Source organism: Nematostella vectensis, chromosome 12, assembly GCF_932526225.1.
Source record: "Nematostella vectensis chromosome 12, jaNemVect1.1, whole genome shotgun sequence".
In the NCBI taxonomy this organism is placed as follows: Eukaryota; Metazoa; Cnidaria; class Anthozoa; order Actiniaria; family Edwardsiidae; genus Nematostella; species Nematostella vectensis.
Window position 1 is genome coordinate 12,059,185 of NC_064045.1, and position 16,065 is coordinate 12,075,249.

Below are 16,065 nucleotides of genomic sequence, written 5' to 3' on the forward strand. Positions count from 1 at the left end.
ATAATACAAGAGAAATATTAGCTATTTTCATTGATACAGACTTGATGTTATAATGTGTGTTATTTTTATTTTACGAGAGGTTTCAGGTCTAAAAATAGCATTTTTCTATGCTGGACCAGTCTATACCGTGAGCTCTGCGCAGACTCAGTAAGAGTCTAGAAGTAAAAACATCAACACAAATACAAAGTCAGCAGAAAAGTGTCTAAAATCTCACGATGGAAAAAAAGGTGGAAGGCTTTTTTACAGATAAAGAACTGTATGGAACTTGGAAGGTATATGCCCAACATTTGAACTGTTACTTTCGAAAGCAGGGTTGTTTAACTATAAGAATTTTCGGTTTTCAGGTTACTGAAGCCCATGTGTCAAAGAATGATACTGAAGAATGCATTGACAATTTAGAAGGGTAAGCGGGGAACCCTTCTTGATATGATGTTTATAAGGGTGTGAAAGAGGTTTTTCTTGTTTGACAGGATTCAGTTTACTCTGCAAGAAGAAGACGAACTTGTATGGGAATTGACATCGTCTGCGAAAAAAGATCCGCTTCCATTTTTCGCATGCGAGACTTTCGAGGTTTGTAAGCTTACTTTAGAAGAAAACCTATCCCGAGACATTAACAGAACCTTTTCCTCCCTTTGTGATTTTTGTTAAATGTACATCGCAAACTGAGTAAAATCGTTCTTATAATTGAAATACCTTAATGGATGGGATCAATGGATTTTAATTAATGAATGAATGGTGGATGAATGTTATGGAAGAAAATAAGGAGGTAGGCACTTACTGAGGGGGGTACATCATGCACCTTTGAGGGAAAAACCCCTTCCCTCAGCAGATCCTTCTTATGCACCCAAGAAAGTTTTGAATATCAAAATATAGGCTGCAGATTTTTTATCAATACGCAGAACTAATGTAACAATACCTCACATTTTGGGAATCACTCAGCCATCTCTGTAAAGACTTCAAATACACCTTCATGAGTTCTGTACGAACCTGCCTAACAACATTATTTGTTGTTGTCAGTTTGGCAACTCCATGTAAGTTCTACTACTACCACTCAATTGGAGATCTCATTTTACTCTGATGTTTATGCAAAGTTATGAATCATGAGCTCTCAGAGCTTCTCTTCTCTGTTATCAATGTTGAATAAATCATGGCATGTATTGTAACTCAGGACTTATCTATTTGTATTATTCTCCAGTTTATCTTCTCTGATCATAACACTGTGAATGAGCTCCAGTTCTTCGGCAAGACCCCAGAGTGCTGGATAGAATTCAAGGTAGATTATCTTGTGTTATGGGGATTTTCAATATTTGTTTTCCAGCTTCAAGAGTGCAGTACTTAGTATGTCTCAATTTTTAGAAATATAAATGTGACATTTATAATTTTTTAGGTATCTGGAATACCAACAAAGTTGCTATTAACTCATGGCCGTTTTGAGCTTCTTTGCACTAAGGTAATTTTAGTTAGGCTCAGTGTGATAAGGCAGTAGGGCATCTCAACACAGGTGGAGTTTTAAACCCAAAAATATAATGTCTTGGAATCAACAAATCCACCACCCACAACACCTAATATGCAGGTACTCCTTGGGGAAAAATGTATTTAAATTATGTACATATATTTTTATGTTGTGCATTCTGGATAAGGTTATTATTAACCAGCTTGCTACAACAATATTTTTAATACTATCAATTTGGTTCCATATCAGAAATTAAAACTCTCTTTGCAACAATAATGTGATTTAAGGATACACTTTAAAATCCCCTTAGGCTGCCTTTTTTATTAATTTCATTGTGTCTGTTCATTCCAGAATCATTGCGAAGGTAAAATAGTGATAAATATTTTTTGGTCAAACTTTCCCCCACCCTCTCCCCCTGGCGAAAAGCTGGATCAGCCCCTGCAGTAAATCCCAGTAATTTAGAGACCATTAATATGCCACATAGAAACTTATGTAAATGACAAAAGGCTTTCTTTTAAAGGTGGTCACAACCTTTCTGGATTCAGCGATGGAACATTTTAATTTATTAGGTGCATTGAGGGAGGAATTCTTCTCTGACTTAAGCCTCACTTCAGCAAATGGTGAAGAAGTAAGTATTTATTGTTTTTATTTTTGATCAGTTAATCACCAGTTGAAGTGTTGTTACCTATAAAAAAGAGTGCTAGCAACTTTAAAACATAAGGCTCTGAGAGAGGGGTGAGTGAATTTTCTTATAAAAATGCGACCACCCCTGAAAGAACAAAAAAGGATTTTTCTAATTCCATTGCAGTAATTCCACTGGACATTTATTATCAGATTTGACTACAAAAGTTATGGCACACCAGAGTGATCTAGAGTGCCTTTTTTGCCTGGTTTGCTTATGCTTTATAGTTTTGTCTAATAGAAAATTTGAAAGATTTAAAGCCTTTCCTTGGGGTATCATATTCAGTATTCTAGTTTGAGATTACTACAACTTGGATGTTATGTTGTGTTGTGTTGTGTTTTGTCGGTTGCGTTGTTTTGTGTTGTGTTGTGTTATGTTATTATAATAGATTTAAAAATTACAATTTTTGCATTGTCTTGATAGTTGTCTTGATAAATGATAGAAGGGATGTTTCTTTGTTAGTTCCACGTCCACAAGACTGTGTTGTCGTGCACATTTTTTAAGCATGACTGGGATACCGTACCGGATTGTCTGTTAGGCCTGCCAAGCGATGTCCTTGGCGCCCTACTACACTTTATGTACAGTGGAAATCTCCCTAAGGATATCACAGAGAAAACATTGAGCAAAACCCTAAGTGTTGCATCAAGTGTTCCTGAGCTTGAACATTTATCAGAGCTGTGTAGTTACTTTCTGGAAGCAAGTGCAGTAAAAAATAGTAAGTCAATGAAAAGATGGGAAATATTTCATTACATTGATTTTCAGACTCTCATCACTTCATTGGTTTAAATTATGGATGCCAAGGAGCAGTTTCAAATCTTGATGATGAAATTGTTCTTGATAGAGAATCATTTCTTAGGAAATAAAGATAAATATTGGCACGGCCACCCAAGAAAATCACAATACAAATGACACATGTTTTGTTTTATAAGCCCGGTCACGCGCAAAGGCACAAACTCGACAGAACCACTGCATCTTCAGTTCAACTATATCGTTAAGAATAAGAGCAAAGTCAGAGATTCCGAGATCGCATTTAAGCACCAAGACCGTCGTAGAAAAAAACAAGGCTTGTGACCCTTAAACTCCTAAAATTTAGAAGAAGAAAAAACAATACTTCGAGACTTGTGAAAAATGTGAAAACCCTAAGATTCCAAGACTTTGCGAAAAAAACAGAGAGGTACCCATCTCTACCCTGATGCCCCAGGGAGTATTCAGAAGCGAGCTCTTGCCATAGTGTACTTACATTCCCCCCATATCGACAGGCTCTTACTATGGCAGGCATCGAGACCCTTGAACAACATAGAGACACAACATGTGTTAAATTTATCCGTAAAATCCAACCTAGGAACCCACTTCACATGATATGGGACGCTTCATGTCTCACGATTCTGGGTATAATAACACTGTAATCTTAATTTCATTTTTTTACAAAGAGATCAATGGCCTTTTGAAAGAACTTGACAAGTCCTTAGCAACCATCGTCAAGGAGGTTCATGAGTTGTGTCCTTCCTCTAGCCACTCACCCTTGGCAGGCCATGACGCGTTTGGCCTTAGTAGGATTTACAGTACAGTCAAGGCGGTTACCATGGAGATGGCAATAGGTAAATTCACTCAATTGAAAAAAGCAGTGTCTATATGCCTGATAGTCGGGAAAGGTCCTCAGTGGACTAAATCCCTGACAGTTTTCAATTTGTTCAAATAATCCAGGAAATTGTCAGCCTAGTGAGTGTTCAAAGTATTCTCAATTTCATTTTGTTGTCGGATTTGAATCTATAGATACTTTGAACTCACAAGGCTGACAATTTACTGGGACATTTGAATAAATTGAAAAATGTTGGGCATTTAGTCCATTGAGGACCTTTCCCAGCTGTCAGGCATTTAGCCCCTGCAATTGAAAAATGGCCCACCAAAATGCATTTCTGCTTTCTAAATCAAATCGTAAGACTGACACTCAGCCTTAGCTTTTTTATGTGTTATTTTCAGCAAGCTTACGGTTTGTGCTGCTATGTGATGTCTTCACACAGAGAAAGTCTGAACTCAACCACGAAGAGCGTCATGCCCTTTTCAAGGATGTGAAAGCAAGGCACGTAGAAATAATAGTTTGGTTACACTACCTAGTGGGTTTCCCTTCTTGTCTGTTTTTTTTTTTAAATTACAGTTTGGTTCACATGCGAGGTTGGACAACTCTACATGAAGTGTGCTAGAGGCAATTTTGTAGCACCCGCAAAAAAGTTCAATTTTACCCATTTGAACAATCCAGTAGAGATTACCCTACCTAGGTGGGGCCAAGTTTTGTGGATCTAGGGTTGTTTATTAATCTGGCTTTGCAACCAACCCTTAAGAGTTAGCCCTCTCTTCTAGGGACAGCAAAATAGTTCATGTGAACAATAGGTGTTTCTAATGCTTCTAGTTGGGGGCCCCCTTAGGGGTACGGGAATTCTATCCAGGGGCTTGTCTAGAGAAACACACAGGTTGCGGTCCAGAGTAGTAAATCACTGACCGGAGATCAATTCAAATCAGCATCCTTACATCCTGTTATACATCACTAGATCTATCTTGGAAACTTTTTCAATCCAAATACACACATAAAATTATTGTTATCATTTATCATCATCTTTCTTACTATTGTTCAATATTTTGCATGCCTATTATGATTTATTGTATTTTTAGGATGGCTGCATGGTCTCAACAGCTTCTCTCTGCTCTTGTTTGCCTGCGTGATTGGTTGAGTCGACTGGCAGAGGGGCAGAAATGTGAGATTGCTAAATACCTGCTTCCAGAGGTATAAGAACATAGAAATGTGTGTGCACTTAGGCTTGACCAGGGGTAGGGGGGGAAATTAGAGGGCTGGGCCTCAGTCTTCACACTAAATTTCTTTATGCCAGGTTTTTCAAAGTGTTGGCTTTTAAAAAAAAAAACGTCAACACAGATAACCAAATGCTCACAACATTTTTGGAACAAAATTATAATCCTAACCCAATGCGTAAGCCTAACTCTAACCCTAGCCCTAACCCTAGCACATGGCACACAGGCTTTGGGCTTAGGGCTGGTTGCCACGGCTTGGGCTCTGAGGTAGGATGCAGGGGAGGGTGGAATATATTTTGTTCCAATTGGTTGCACATAGGAGTATATCTGAATGGGCGAAAAAAAGAACATGAACAAATTGTTGTGTTCTGAACCACATTTTGATCATGAGATGACAAGTTTTGATGATGATTATTAATGATTTATTAAATGTATTTGTTTTTGTTTCCAGATTGAAAGTGTATGGGAGACCATAACGTTGCTAGGCAACAAGACTCGCAGTAGTTTGGACCAGATTTTGCAGAGTACTGACAAGGAGAGGGAAGAACGCAAAGCGAACCACAGCAGCACAGGGAAGGGAAACAAACTGGGTAGAGCCCTTAGAAATGTAAGGGGTCATGACTGTGATGTTCTATGGAAGAGCAAGGGTCAAGGGGCGGAGTGGGTTGGGTGAGGGTGGAAGGGGATAGCTCATACCCCTAAAAATACAGAGGACAGAAACGTATTACTCAAACATTCTACAGAAAAGTCTTCTCTCGAACAGAAGGGGGTGGGTGGGGAAGGGTTTGTTTTGGCTGGAATGAAATGCTAAACCCAAAAAAATACCCAGAAGTTTTTACACCCTCAGAAATACCAGTCAGTTTTCAACCAAAAAGATACTGGTATGAATGTCACAGTGGTAAATTTTGAACCCTTGATAAATTCCCATTATGCTTTCTGCCAAAATCCCTGCTAATTTTTCAAATATAGGACATTGCTGTTCTGACACCCAAAACACCAATATTTCCCCTTCAGAACACAGATTTGTGCTCCTTGCTTCAAACATAGGTGGATACATTTAAGCATTACAAGAACTACACTGTAGTCAAGGACATCAGTAGTTTATGAATATTGTAAGGATGAAGGGGGGGGGGGGGGTACACATGTTGTCTTATAAGAATAACTGTTGAATAACATTATCTGTAAAATTTTTAGGAGCGGGGAGGAGGGTTCTTTTATGGGCAGCAAGGGTGGAAGGATCAGGGCCGTAGCAGGGGGTGGGGCACATGGCCGTAGCAGGGGGTGGGGCACTGGGCCGTAGCAGGGGGTGGGGCACTGGGGGCAAATGTTTTGAAAAATTATAAGGAAATCACCAGTAGGGGCATGGCTGTGCCCCCCTCCCCCCAAAAAAAATCTTAATGTCACTGTTGTGCCCCTCCCCACCCCCAATATTTCAGGGCCTGCTATGAACATGGGGATGGTACCCCAATGTCCCTGCTAATGGCCCTGCAGGCAGTGCACTATGGAAAACACTAAAATGTGTAGCAGTGAGTGAGGTTTCATCTTGAGAGGGATTCAAAATGTCGTTGTATCTTTTGCAGGCAATTCATATAAAAGAGCTGACCATTTTAAAAAAGTTACAGAAAAAGGCTACAGAAACTTTCACGTTTATCATAGATATAAGGTATTTGAAGGAGATACTCGATTTTAATGCAAGTTTTTGAGGGGGAATTTTTTGGTGGGGAGAGAGAGAAGTAAGCATCATCGCAGCATCTGTTTCACTTATTTGAACCATCCCATAATACAGTGGAGCCTTTGTAATAGCTCGGTCGGGATAGGGTTTGGTGGCCCAGAGACAAAGAATTACAATGGAGTTGGGACGTTTAACAATATAATTCACTCGCTTTCGACATCGGGTTCAAGTCTAAATCTGATACACCCAGCATCGTATTACTAGCGACCTAACTGTCATACAATCATCAACTTGATCTCTTAATCTGTTTTGCTACATCATGCACACATCACTACACCTTGATTTAAGGAACCTGTATATAACGAGGTCTTTGGAATAACCCTGAGGGATGGCACTTTGGGCATGGTCAACAGAAATTCTTACCCTTAAGAGATAGAAAATTGGTGTGGTCAAAGGAATTTTTAACCCTGAGAGATAGCAGCATCGGAAAAAAAACCCTAAAAGATGTGATGATCACCCCCGTCTACTTTTCTGGAGAATGCCCCCCGGGGTAAAATCCATGTCCTGCTGTTTATGATTTTTATTCACTATTTGAAATAAGGTTGCACTTGGAGAATCCATGTGTGTGAGATACATGAGTAAATAAGCATAAATGAAAACACACTCAGATCTGAAAGTTTAGCATTCTTGTGTATATGCTTGTGAAATATCATTGCTCTCATTCAGATACTAAGGATTTATCTGTTATTGTCTAACCCATGAACCTCTGCAGGTTATGACATATGGATTACCAAATGCAACCTTTGAAAAAGTGTATGTGGGTCTTCTTTAGCTCACCCTTCTCTCTTTGTTCTCCAGAGAGGACTTTATAACATTCGACCAAGACCACAAAATCCGCTTGATTGTGAAGTCGATTAACAAAATATCAGCTGAGGTGAGATAGGATTAGCAAGCTCGTATTTAGGGGGGGGGGGGGGTGTAGGGGTGGGACCCACCCCCACAAGGGCCAAAGGCCTACTTTCGGTTCCCAATGGACATGCTTTTTGTAGAAAAAACTATAAGGCATAAGCTAGATCACTCTGGCATGTTGCCAAATCCGACCATAAACGTCCCGTGGAGATACTGCAATGGCAAAAAAATCCCTTTTTGTTCTTTCGGGGATGGTCAGATTTTTTTAGAGAACTCATTCCATTTTTCTCCCCCCCCCCCCCCTTTGTCTATCCTATAAGACAGACAAATAGAGTTAGTCCTGGTATGTCCCCTTTAAAAGGGGTCTACTGCATAGTTACCCTATAAGACAGACATATAGAGTTGGTTCTGGTATGTCCACTTTATACAGGGTCTACTGCATACCCTATAAGACAGACATATAGAGTTGGTCCTGGTATGTCCACTTTATAAAGGGTCTACTGCATAATTACCCTATAAGACAGACATATAGAGTTGCTTCTGGTTTGTCCACTTTATAAAGGGTCTACTGCATACCCTTTAAGACAGACATATAGAGTTGGTTCTGGTTTGTCCACTTTATAAAGGGTCTACTGCATACCCTTTAAGACAGACATATAGAGTTGGTTCTAGTATGTCCACTTAATAAAGGGTCTACTGCATAGTTTCCCTATAAGACAGACATATAGAGTTGGTCCTGGTTTGTCCACTTTATAAAGGGTCTACTGCATACCCTATAAGACAGGCATATAGAGTTGGTTCTGGTATGTCCACTTTAGAGAGGGTCTAGTACATACTCCTGTTGGACAAGTACGAGCTTTTAGGGTGGGAATTATATAGATCTGTATATTTTTTTCAGATCCCCTACTACATTCGTCTACTGGAGCGTTTTCCAAACTCCAAGAAGCTGAGCTTTAAAGAATGGAAGTACTTTTTTAAAGTTGGAACTTCAAAAGCTGTAAGTGATTTCATTAGCGTTGATGCTTGTTTACGAGTGAGTTTACATGTTTCTTTAAAGCTCTGACGTCAATAACAGGAGAAACCTTCTGATAAAAAAAAAATCACAAAGGTCTAAAGGAATGGTTACATGAGCAACAGAAACATTCAACTTGTCTTGCTTTCAACCAATCACAAGTGTCAACTTGTCTTGCTTTCAACCAATCACAAGTGTCAACTTGTCTTGCTTTCAACCAATCACAAGTGTCAAAGATGTGCCTTCAGATGTATCGACGTCATTTTGCTGCGAGACAAGTTGCTTCGTTGTAGTAAGACGCGCAGCATTCACAGTTTTGTTGTAAAAGGAGAACTACCTATTTTTTGCAACAATTATTTTCAACCTGCATTATTTACTCTTGTTGCGAGACAGGTTGAATGTTTCTGTTGCTCGTATTACCATACCTTTACACAAATTGAACGGCGGAAAAAAAAAAATAGAAAACTCAAATAGCCAGACGTGTGATGTACTCTGTCTGGTCTCCTTGGTCCCTATATATAGAACTTGGCGCTACCGTAAATGATTTCGATGGTCCGGGGGGGGGGGCGTTCTATAGATTGGAGGCGTTTATTAGAGAAGGGCGTTGTTTACAAACTATGAAAATGAAACAAACCCAAGTGCAGTGGGGTTCTAGTCTCAGTCAAGATCAGGTTAAATTAAAGCCTGCGTAGCAAGCGTTTCTTGACATTAAGCTCGTCTCACCCAGTAAAAGCCAAACTCAGATTTATTAAATTTGATTTATATCATTTACGGTACACATAAAAAATACTTTTATGTCATGTCCCCTATACATAGTGCGAGTACTGTCAAAAATGTGCGCGACTTTTGCCTGATACTGCGAGCACTCGTGCTTTTTAGGTGACTACTTTAGGAATGTTTTCTTCGCGCTTAACGTTTTGTTTTGTCAATACAGTCTTGGATGTTAGGTCGAGCAAAGCAAAACACGCCCGCGCTACAACCGCTGGTACAGACGTCACGTGACCTTGTCAACCAAGACATGTTCAACGAACTCCTGTCACAACTCGGGCTTGTCAGAGACGGGGGAGAGCAGTATATTCCTGGGGGTACTACACAGGAAACATCGTCTCTTTCCACGGTAAGAGCGTTTTTCTAAAATGTTGACATTATTTGAGAATAACATGAAAGGTTGCTAAAAGCCTACTATGATTAAAAAAATATCTTCATTTTAAGCGTGGAAAGGCCTAAAGAATGATATAAAGTATCATTTTTTTATATATTTATTAGACAGACATAGCTTTCTTTGTCATTTCGTTGGACAGTGCATATTTCAATCACTATTCGCTTGTTCATGTATGTTTTTGTCGTTCTGTGGGGAATATAAGGCTCTAAATGGTTGTTTCCGTATGATCAAACTCGATCCCACATGATCCCAGCTTATTTGACTGTACGATAGTAGTTTTCATATGATCACACACAATCGCGTATTTTATCTTTTCCACTTTCAGAACAAAACTTGCTCCCCTACTACCCCTCCCCCAGGGTTTCCTGTCCCTCTCGCCCAGGCTGTGGCCCGTCTCCTTGAGTCTGGTGAGCATGCGGACATGACTTTCTTGGTCAGCGATTCATCGTTACAAGACACAGACAGCACCCTAGACTCTCGGACCAATCAGAAAGCAGCTGTGTCATGTGTCGAACAAATGAAAAGTTTAAAAGTGGAAGACGAAAGAGAGACGAGTAGCCAGGCCTGTTGTGTCTTGAGCGAGGGAACTGGAAATGGCTATGTGGAGCTTAGAGCGCATCGTGTCATTCTTGCGGCGCGTTGCGATTGGTTTAGACGGGCACTGACAAGTGGTATGAAGGAATCAATAGACAAGTGAGTCTTGGATCTCTTTTTAAGGCAATAACACCCTTATAAGGCAATGACATCCTTATAAGGTAATGACACTCTTATAAGGCAATGGCACCCATATAAGGCAATGACGCCCATATAATGATAATATTCCCATTTCTTTCCAGAAAAATATCCATCCCATTTACAAACCCAGCGCTGTTTAAGTGTTTCCTGTGTTCTTTATACCGTGGGAACATGGAAACTAGTACTATGACCACAGAGCAGCTTGTGGATATGCTGACCATAACAGACAGATATGAGGTAATGGGCCTCCTGTGGTATGGTAATGGACCAGGTTCGCTATGCCAATTGACACGTTTTAGCGGAAAAAAGTTTATTCTAGCGTTTACTCGGGAGGTTGGAACAGTTATTTAGCAGGAAACGTTTTAGCATGTACTCACTAAGTTGAAAAAGATAAAAAGTGAAAAAAAAATAAACTCTTCTTGTTACTCAAGAAATGTTATTGTTGAAATTATGTTAAAATTTGAATGTTAAGAAAATTATGCTTGAAAAGCAAGAAGAGTTTTACATTGTTATGTTACACCTTTTGAGGTAACTGTTCGAGTACCCCTGTAAATAAAGTTGAATAAAAAAGGAATGTCCCTTTAAATTCAACGTCAGGGCCAATTTGTTAACGTTGAGAATATGATATATTGCTCGTTTCTCTATTTGCTTTATCCTCAACCTCGCCACTAGGTCCTCTGGGTAATTTTCAGACGCCATATTGAAAATTACCCAGAAGGCCGTAGAGACGAGGCTGCTATATCTTCGTTTTCCAGGTGGATTCTCTAAAGCAAGCTTGTGAGGCAGCCTTGAGTTCCCGGATGACAGAGGAGACAGCTCTATTCCTTTTCGGCCTTGCGGACCAATACAATGCCTTCTGTCTTAAGGTAAAAGAAAGAGCTTCTCTGATTGGTTGATATTAAACAATGCGTTCACTGATGACAGAGGAGACAGCACTAGTCCTCCTCGGCCTGGCCTCCAAATACGGTGCCTTAGATAAAACTGCCACTCTGATTGGTTGATATCACTAAATAAGTTCCTGGACGTCAGACACCTGTAGACCAGAAACCACGCATTTGTTTTAAAATGTCAAGTGGATGTCCAAGAAAACACCTCAAAAAGACCTAGCCGGCCATCCCTTCGTTACTGTTTTCAGCAATCCAAAAGCAAAGTGTTATACCGTCCATGATCTAAAAACGCCCCCTATCTAAAGAACGCTTCCTATCTAATGAACGCCTCCCCCCCCCAGCTTACAATGCTGTATTAAACGCCCCTCTCTAACAAACACTCCCCTCTATTTAACGTCCCCCTCCCACCCACCCACCCACCCCCCCCCCCCCCCCCCCCCACACACACACACACACACACACACACCATCTTAAAAATCTGAGCTTGGCTTACTGGGCGAGGCTTGCTCAAAGCCAAGAAACGCTTGCTATGCAGGCTAAAAACTTGATCCGGACTAAATTTAGAACACCACTGCACTTGGGTTTGTTATATATTATTATAGTTTATTAGATCATTTACGGTACTTCATTTACCAAACGTTGTAAAAACAATCGCAGTGGCATTTCCGAATCACTTTTGGTATTTTGGATGTGAAAATGGCGCCTGACACGGGCTTATAAGGGCTCTTGTAGATTCTTCGGGCTAGCTTCCTCGTCTCCACTAATAGCGGCTTGTTGAGTAGACTCAAGGGTTAGGCTCCCACCCCACAATCCACAGTCCGGGGACGTAAATTTGCCAACCTGTTGATCACGTTGCAGGAAGATGCGCTGAAGTTTATCAGAGATAATTGTCACTTGGTATCGAGTGATGAGTATGAAGATTTAGCCCCACATCTGCAGCGAGAGGTCACAGATATGCTTGAGGAGAACATGTGAGTGGTGACAATGCTTCAAGCGATAGGATTGTCGCAAGGATGGTTATATGATGATAATGATGATAATTGTAGTGATGTTGATAACGATGACGATGGTGGTGGTGGTAATGATGATAGTAATGATTATCATGAAAATCCCTATATACTTGTGTTAAACTTAAATGACGACAATGCTACAAATAATGTAATAATGATGCTGGTGATGACGACGACGATAATTATGGTGTTGAGGGTTTTGGTGATGATGACTGGTTTAGTGGCGATCAAATGTTTTGCTTCACCAGTCCCCCGCACTTACTACTCCGTTCAGTCCGTTTATTCAGCTTGGTTTATTTATAATTTATGTTTTATGTTTATATTTTTTTGTAATATAAGGTGTAGCAGTCATTCCGTGACAGAAGATGTACGGCAAGCCTTTGAGGTAAACGATGCCACTACTGATACCCATGATTGCAGCTTTTTGCTAAAGATTGATGTCAATCGATAGATTCTAGGGCCCTTCTAGACAATGCATGATAGTATTATATCTGATGTCTACAGTGCAAAGAAACAATCAAAATGTAGAAAATAGGACAGAGCGCGTATTAATCGTTAACATGGAAACAAAGACCAAAGCGCTTAACTCATGCCATATTTAGAAATTTTTGCGGCAATTTTTTGAGGCTCGCAAAACAGGCTCGCGGCTCGCAAATGAACCACCCCCCCGTAACAATCATCGACATGGAAACAAATAACAGAGCGCGTAACAATCATCAACACGAGTCGTTATTTTGCAAGCCGTGAGTTCTTCGTTTCATGTTGAAAAATATTACGCACTCCGTTCCGTTTTGTGTTGATGATTGTTACGCGCTCTGTTCTTTGATTCCATGTTGATGATTGTTACACGCTCTGTTCTTTGATTCCATGTTGATGTTTGTTACGCACTCTGTTCTTTGTTTCTATGTTGATGATTGTTACGCGCTCTGCTCTTTGTTTTAGTGTTGATGATTGTTACGTACTCTGTTATTTGTTTTCGTGTAGATGATTGTTACGCACTCTGTTCTCTTTCCACGTCGGTGATTGTTACACGCTCTGTCTTTGTTTTAGTGTTGATGATTGTTACGCACTCTGTTCTTTGTTTCCATGTTGATGATTGTTACACACTCTGTTCTTTGTTTCCATGTTGATGATTGTTACGCGCTCTGTTCTTTGTTTGCGTGTTGATGATTGTTACGCGCTCTGTCTTTGTTTCCATGCTGATGATTGTTATGCACTCTGTTCTTTGTTTCCGTGTTGATAATTGTTACGCGCTCTGTTCTTTGATTTCATGTTGATGTTTGTTACGCACTCTGTTCTTTGTTTCCATGTCGATGATTGTTACGCGCTCTGTTCTTTTCTTTCGTGTTGATGATTGCTACGATTGCTGATGATTGTTACGCGCTCTATTCTTTGTTTCCATGTTGATGATTTTTACTGCGCTCTGTTCTTTGTTTCCATGCTGATGATTGTTACGCGCTCTGTTCTTTGTTTCCATGTTGATGATTGTTACGCACTCTGTTCTCTGTTCTTTGTTTCCATGTTGATGATTGTTACGCACTCTGTTCTTTGTTTCCATGTTGATGATTGTTGCGCGCTCTTTTCTTTGTTTCTATATTGGTGTTTGTTACGCGCTCTGTTCTTTGTTTCCATGTTGATGATTGTTACACGCTCTGTTCTTTATTTCCATGTTGATGATTGTTACGCGCTCTGTTCTTTGTTTCCATGTTGATGATTGTTACGCGCCCTGTTCTTTGTTTCCATGTTGATGATTGTTACGCGCCCTGTTCTTTGTTTCCATGTTGATGATTGTTACGCGCTCTGTTCTTTGTTAGCGTGTTGATGATTGTTACGCGCTCTATTCTTTGTTTCCATGTTGATGATTGTTACGCGCTCTGTTCTTTATTTCCATGTTGATGATTGTTACGCGCTCTGTTCTTTGTTTCCATGTTGATGATTGTTACGCGCCCTGTTCTTTGTTTCCATGCTGATTATTGTTACGCGCTGTTCTTTGATTCCATGTTGATGATTGTTCCGCACTCTGTTCTTTGCTTGCGTGCTGATAATTGTACGCGCTCTGTTCTTTGTTTGCGTGTTGATGATTGTCACGCGCTCTGTTGTTGTTTCCATGCTGATGATTGTTACGCGCTCTGTTCTTTGTTTGCGTGTTGATGATTGTTACGCGCTCTGTTCTTTGTTTGCGTGTTGATGATTGTTACGCGCTCTGTTCTTTGTTTTCATGTTGATGATTGTCACGCGCTCTGTTTTTTGTTTCCATGTTGATGATTGTTACGCGCTCTGTTCTTTGTTAGCGTGTTGATGATTGTTACGCGCCCTGTTCTTTGTTAGCGTGTTGATGATTGTTACGCGCCGTTCTTTGTTAGCGTGTTGATGATTGTTACGCGCTCTGTTCTTTGTTAGCGTGTTGATGATTGTTACGCGCCCTGTTCTTTGTTTCCATGCTGATGATTGTTACGCGCTCTCCTTTATTTGCGTGTTGATGATTGTTACGCGCTCTGTTCTTTGTTAGCGTGTTGATGATTGTTACGCGCCCTGTTCTTTGTTTCCATGCTGACGATTGTAACGCGCTCTGTTCTTTGGTTGCGTGTTGATGATTGTTACGCGCTCTGTCCTTTGTTTGCGTGTTGATGATTGTTACGCGCTCTTTTCTTTGTTTCCATGCTGATAATTGTTACGCGCTGTCCTTTATTTGCGTGTTGATGATTGTTACGCGCTCTGTTCTTTGTTTCCATGTTGATGATTGTTACGCGCTCTGTTCTTTGTTTCAATGTTGATGATTGTTACGTACTCTGTATTCTATCTATGGTCCATGCATTGCTAACAGTCCTTTGTTGCACCAGGTGTCGCGGTCCGAAGAGTTCGATCGGGCGTTCCCGCCGCCAGGACAGGAAGCCCAAGAGACTCGAATGGAGGCCTGTATTCGGGCTCTAACAGACATCCTTGGTGAAGTGCCAAGAAGGGAACTCATCCGAGTCACGCTAGCAGCAGACTTTGACGTAAACAGAGCTTTGAATTTTTACTTTTCATAGTTCTTCGGCTGTCGGTTAAATGCGGAGTATCCGGAGTGTAGAAGGTGCTCCCATTGTCACGCTTGCCCACTAGCTAAGGGGGAGGCGTGCGTGACATTAAGAGCGGCTGCTAAGCAGACTACGTAGTGTGGGGGAGCGGAGTTATATGGAGAGCTGATATTCACTCCAGGATAGCAATAATAATAAGTTTCTTCAGGCTGCGTTTCGTAAACGCAGCAAGATTTCCCGAGCAACGGATTTTTGCTTTTCTCTTCTATTAGGAACCATTATTACTGATACGACCTTGAGATGAAGTTTAGCTGAATCTCCATTCACATGCTGCTTCGCTCCAGACTCTGTCGGTAGTTCATGTAAGACCACAAGGTCGGAACTTGATCAGGCCCGTACCCCTGAGGGTGCATGGGGTGCGAACGCACCTCCCCACAACGGCCGGAGGTCCACTTCCGGTTCCCAATGGACGTACTATTTGTAGACAAAACTATAAAGCATAAGTTAGATCACTCTGGTACGTAGCCAATTCCGACAATAAACGTCCCGTGGATATACTACTGAAAAGGCATTAAAAAAAATTCCTTTTTGTTTTTTCGGGTCAGATTTTTATCAGAAAACTCATTAAATCCCTCCCCCCCGGAAAAAAATAAGGTCCACTTCCCCCCCCCCTCCCCCAGGAAAAAATCCTGGGTACGGGCCTGTTGATGTGGGTTTGGAGCTA

General features: G+C 40.8%; 1 protein-coding gene across 1 annotated transcript; it reads left to right on the forward strand.

Annotated features, from left to right (window-relative positions):
- The first annotated feature begins 17 nt into the window (after nucleotides 1-17).
- Nucleotides 18-15,651, forward strand: LOC5520526. Its single transcript, XM_032365672.2, has 21 exons — nucleotides 18-272; nucleotides 345-403; nucleotides 471-570; nucleotides 1,196-1,273; nucleotides 1,388-1,450; nucleotides 1,974-2,081; nucleotides 2,598-2,850; nucleotides 3,566-3,733; nucleotides 4,116-4,215; nucleotides 4,803-4,914; nucleotides 5,389-5,544; nucleotides 6,518-6,600; nucleotides 7,468-7,543; nucleotides 8,417-8,515; nucleotides 9,465-9,647; nucleotides 10,018-10,385; nucleotides 10,529-10,664; nucleotides 11,183-11,293; nucleotides 12,173-12,285; nucleotides 12,664-12,709; nucleotides 15,165-15,651. Exons 1-21 carry the CDS (start codon nucleotides 216-218, stop codon nucleotides 15,351-15,353), a joined length of 2,658 nt encoding a protein of 885 aa, XP_032221563.2. The 5' UTR covers nucleotides 18-215; the 3' UTR covers nucleotides 15,354-15,651.
- Nucleotides 15,652-16,065: the final 414 nt, after the last annotated feature.

Bases quoted from the DNA above. Each gene is read 5' to 3' on its own strand.
- LOC5520526 (XM_032365672.2), top strand. From the start codon at position 216: ATGGAAAAAAAGGTGGAAGGCTTTTTTACAGATAAAGAACTGTATGGA. The intron at 2,851-3,565 runs GTAAGTCAATGA...TTTTTTACAAAG, and splicing joins AGCAAGTGCAGTAAAAAATA to AGATCAATGGCCTTTTGAAA. The intron at 11,294-12,172 runs GTAAAAGAAAGA...ATCACGTTGCAG, and splicing joins ACAATGCCTTCTGTCTTAAG to GAAGATGCGCTGAAGTTTAT.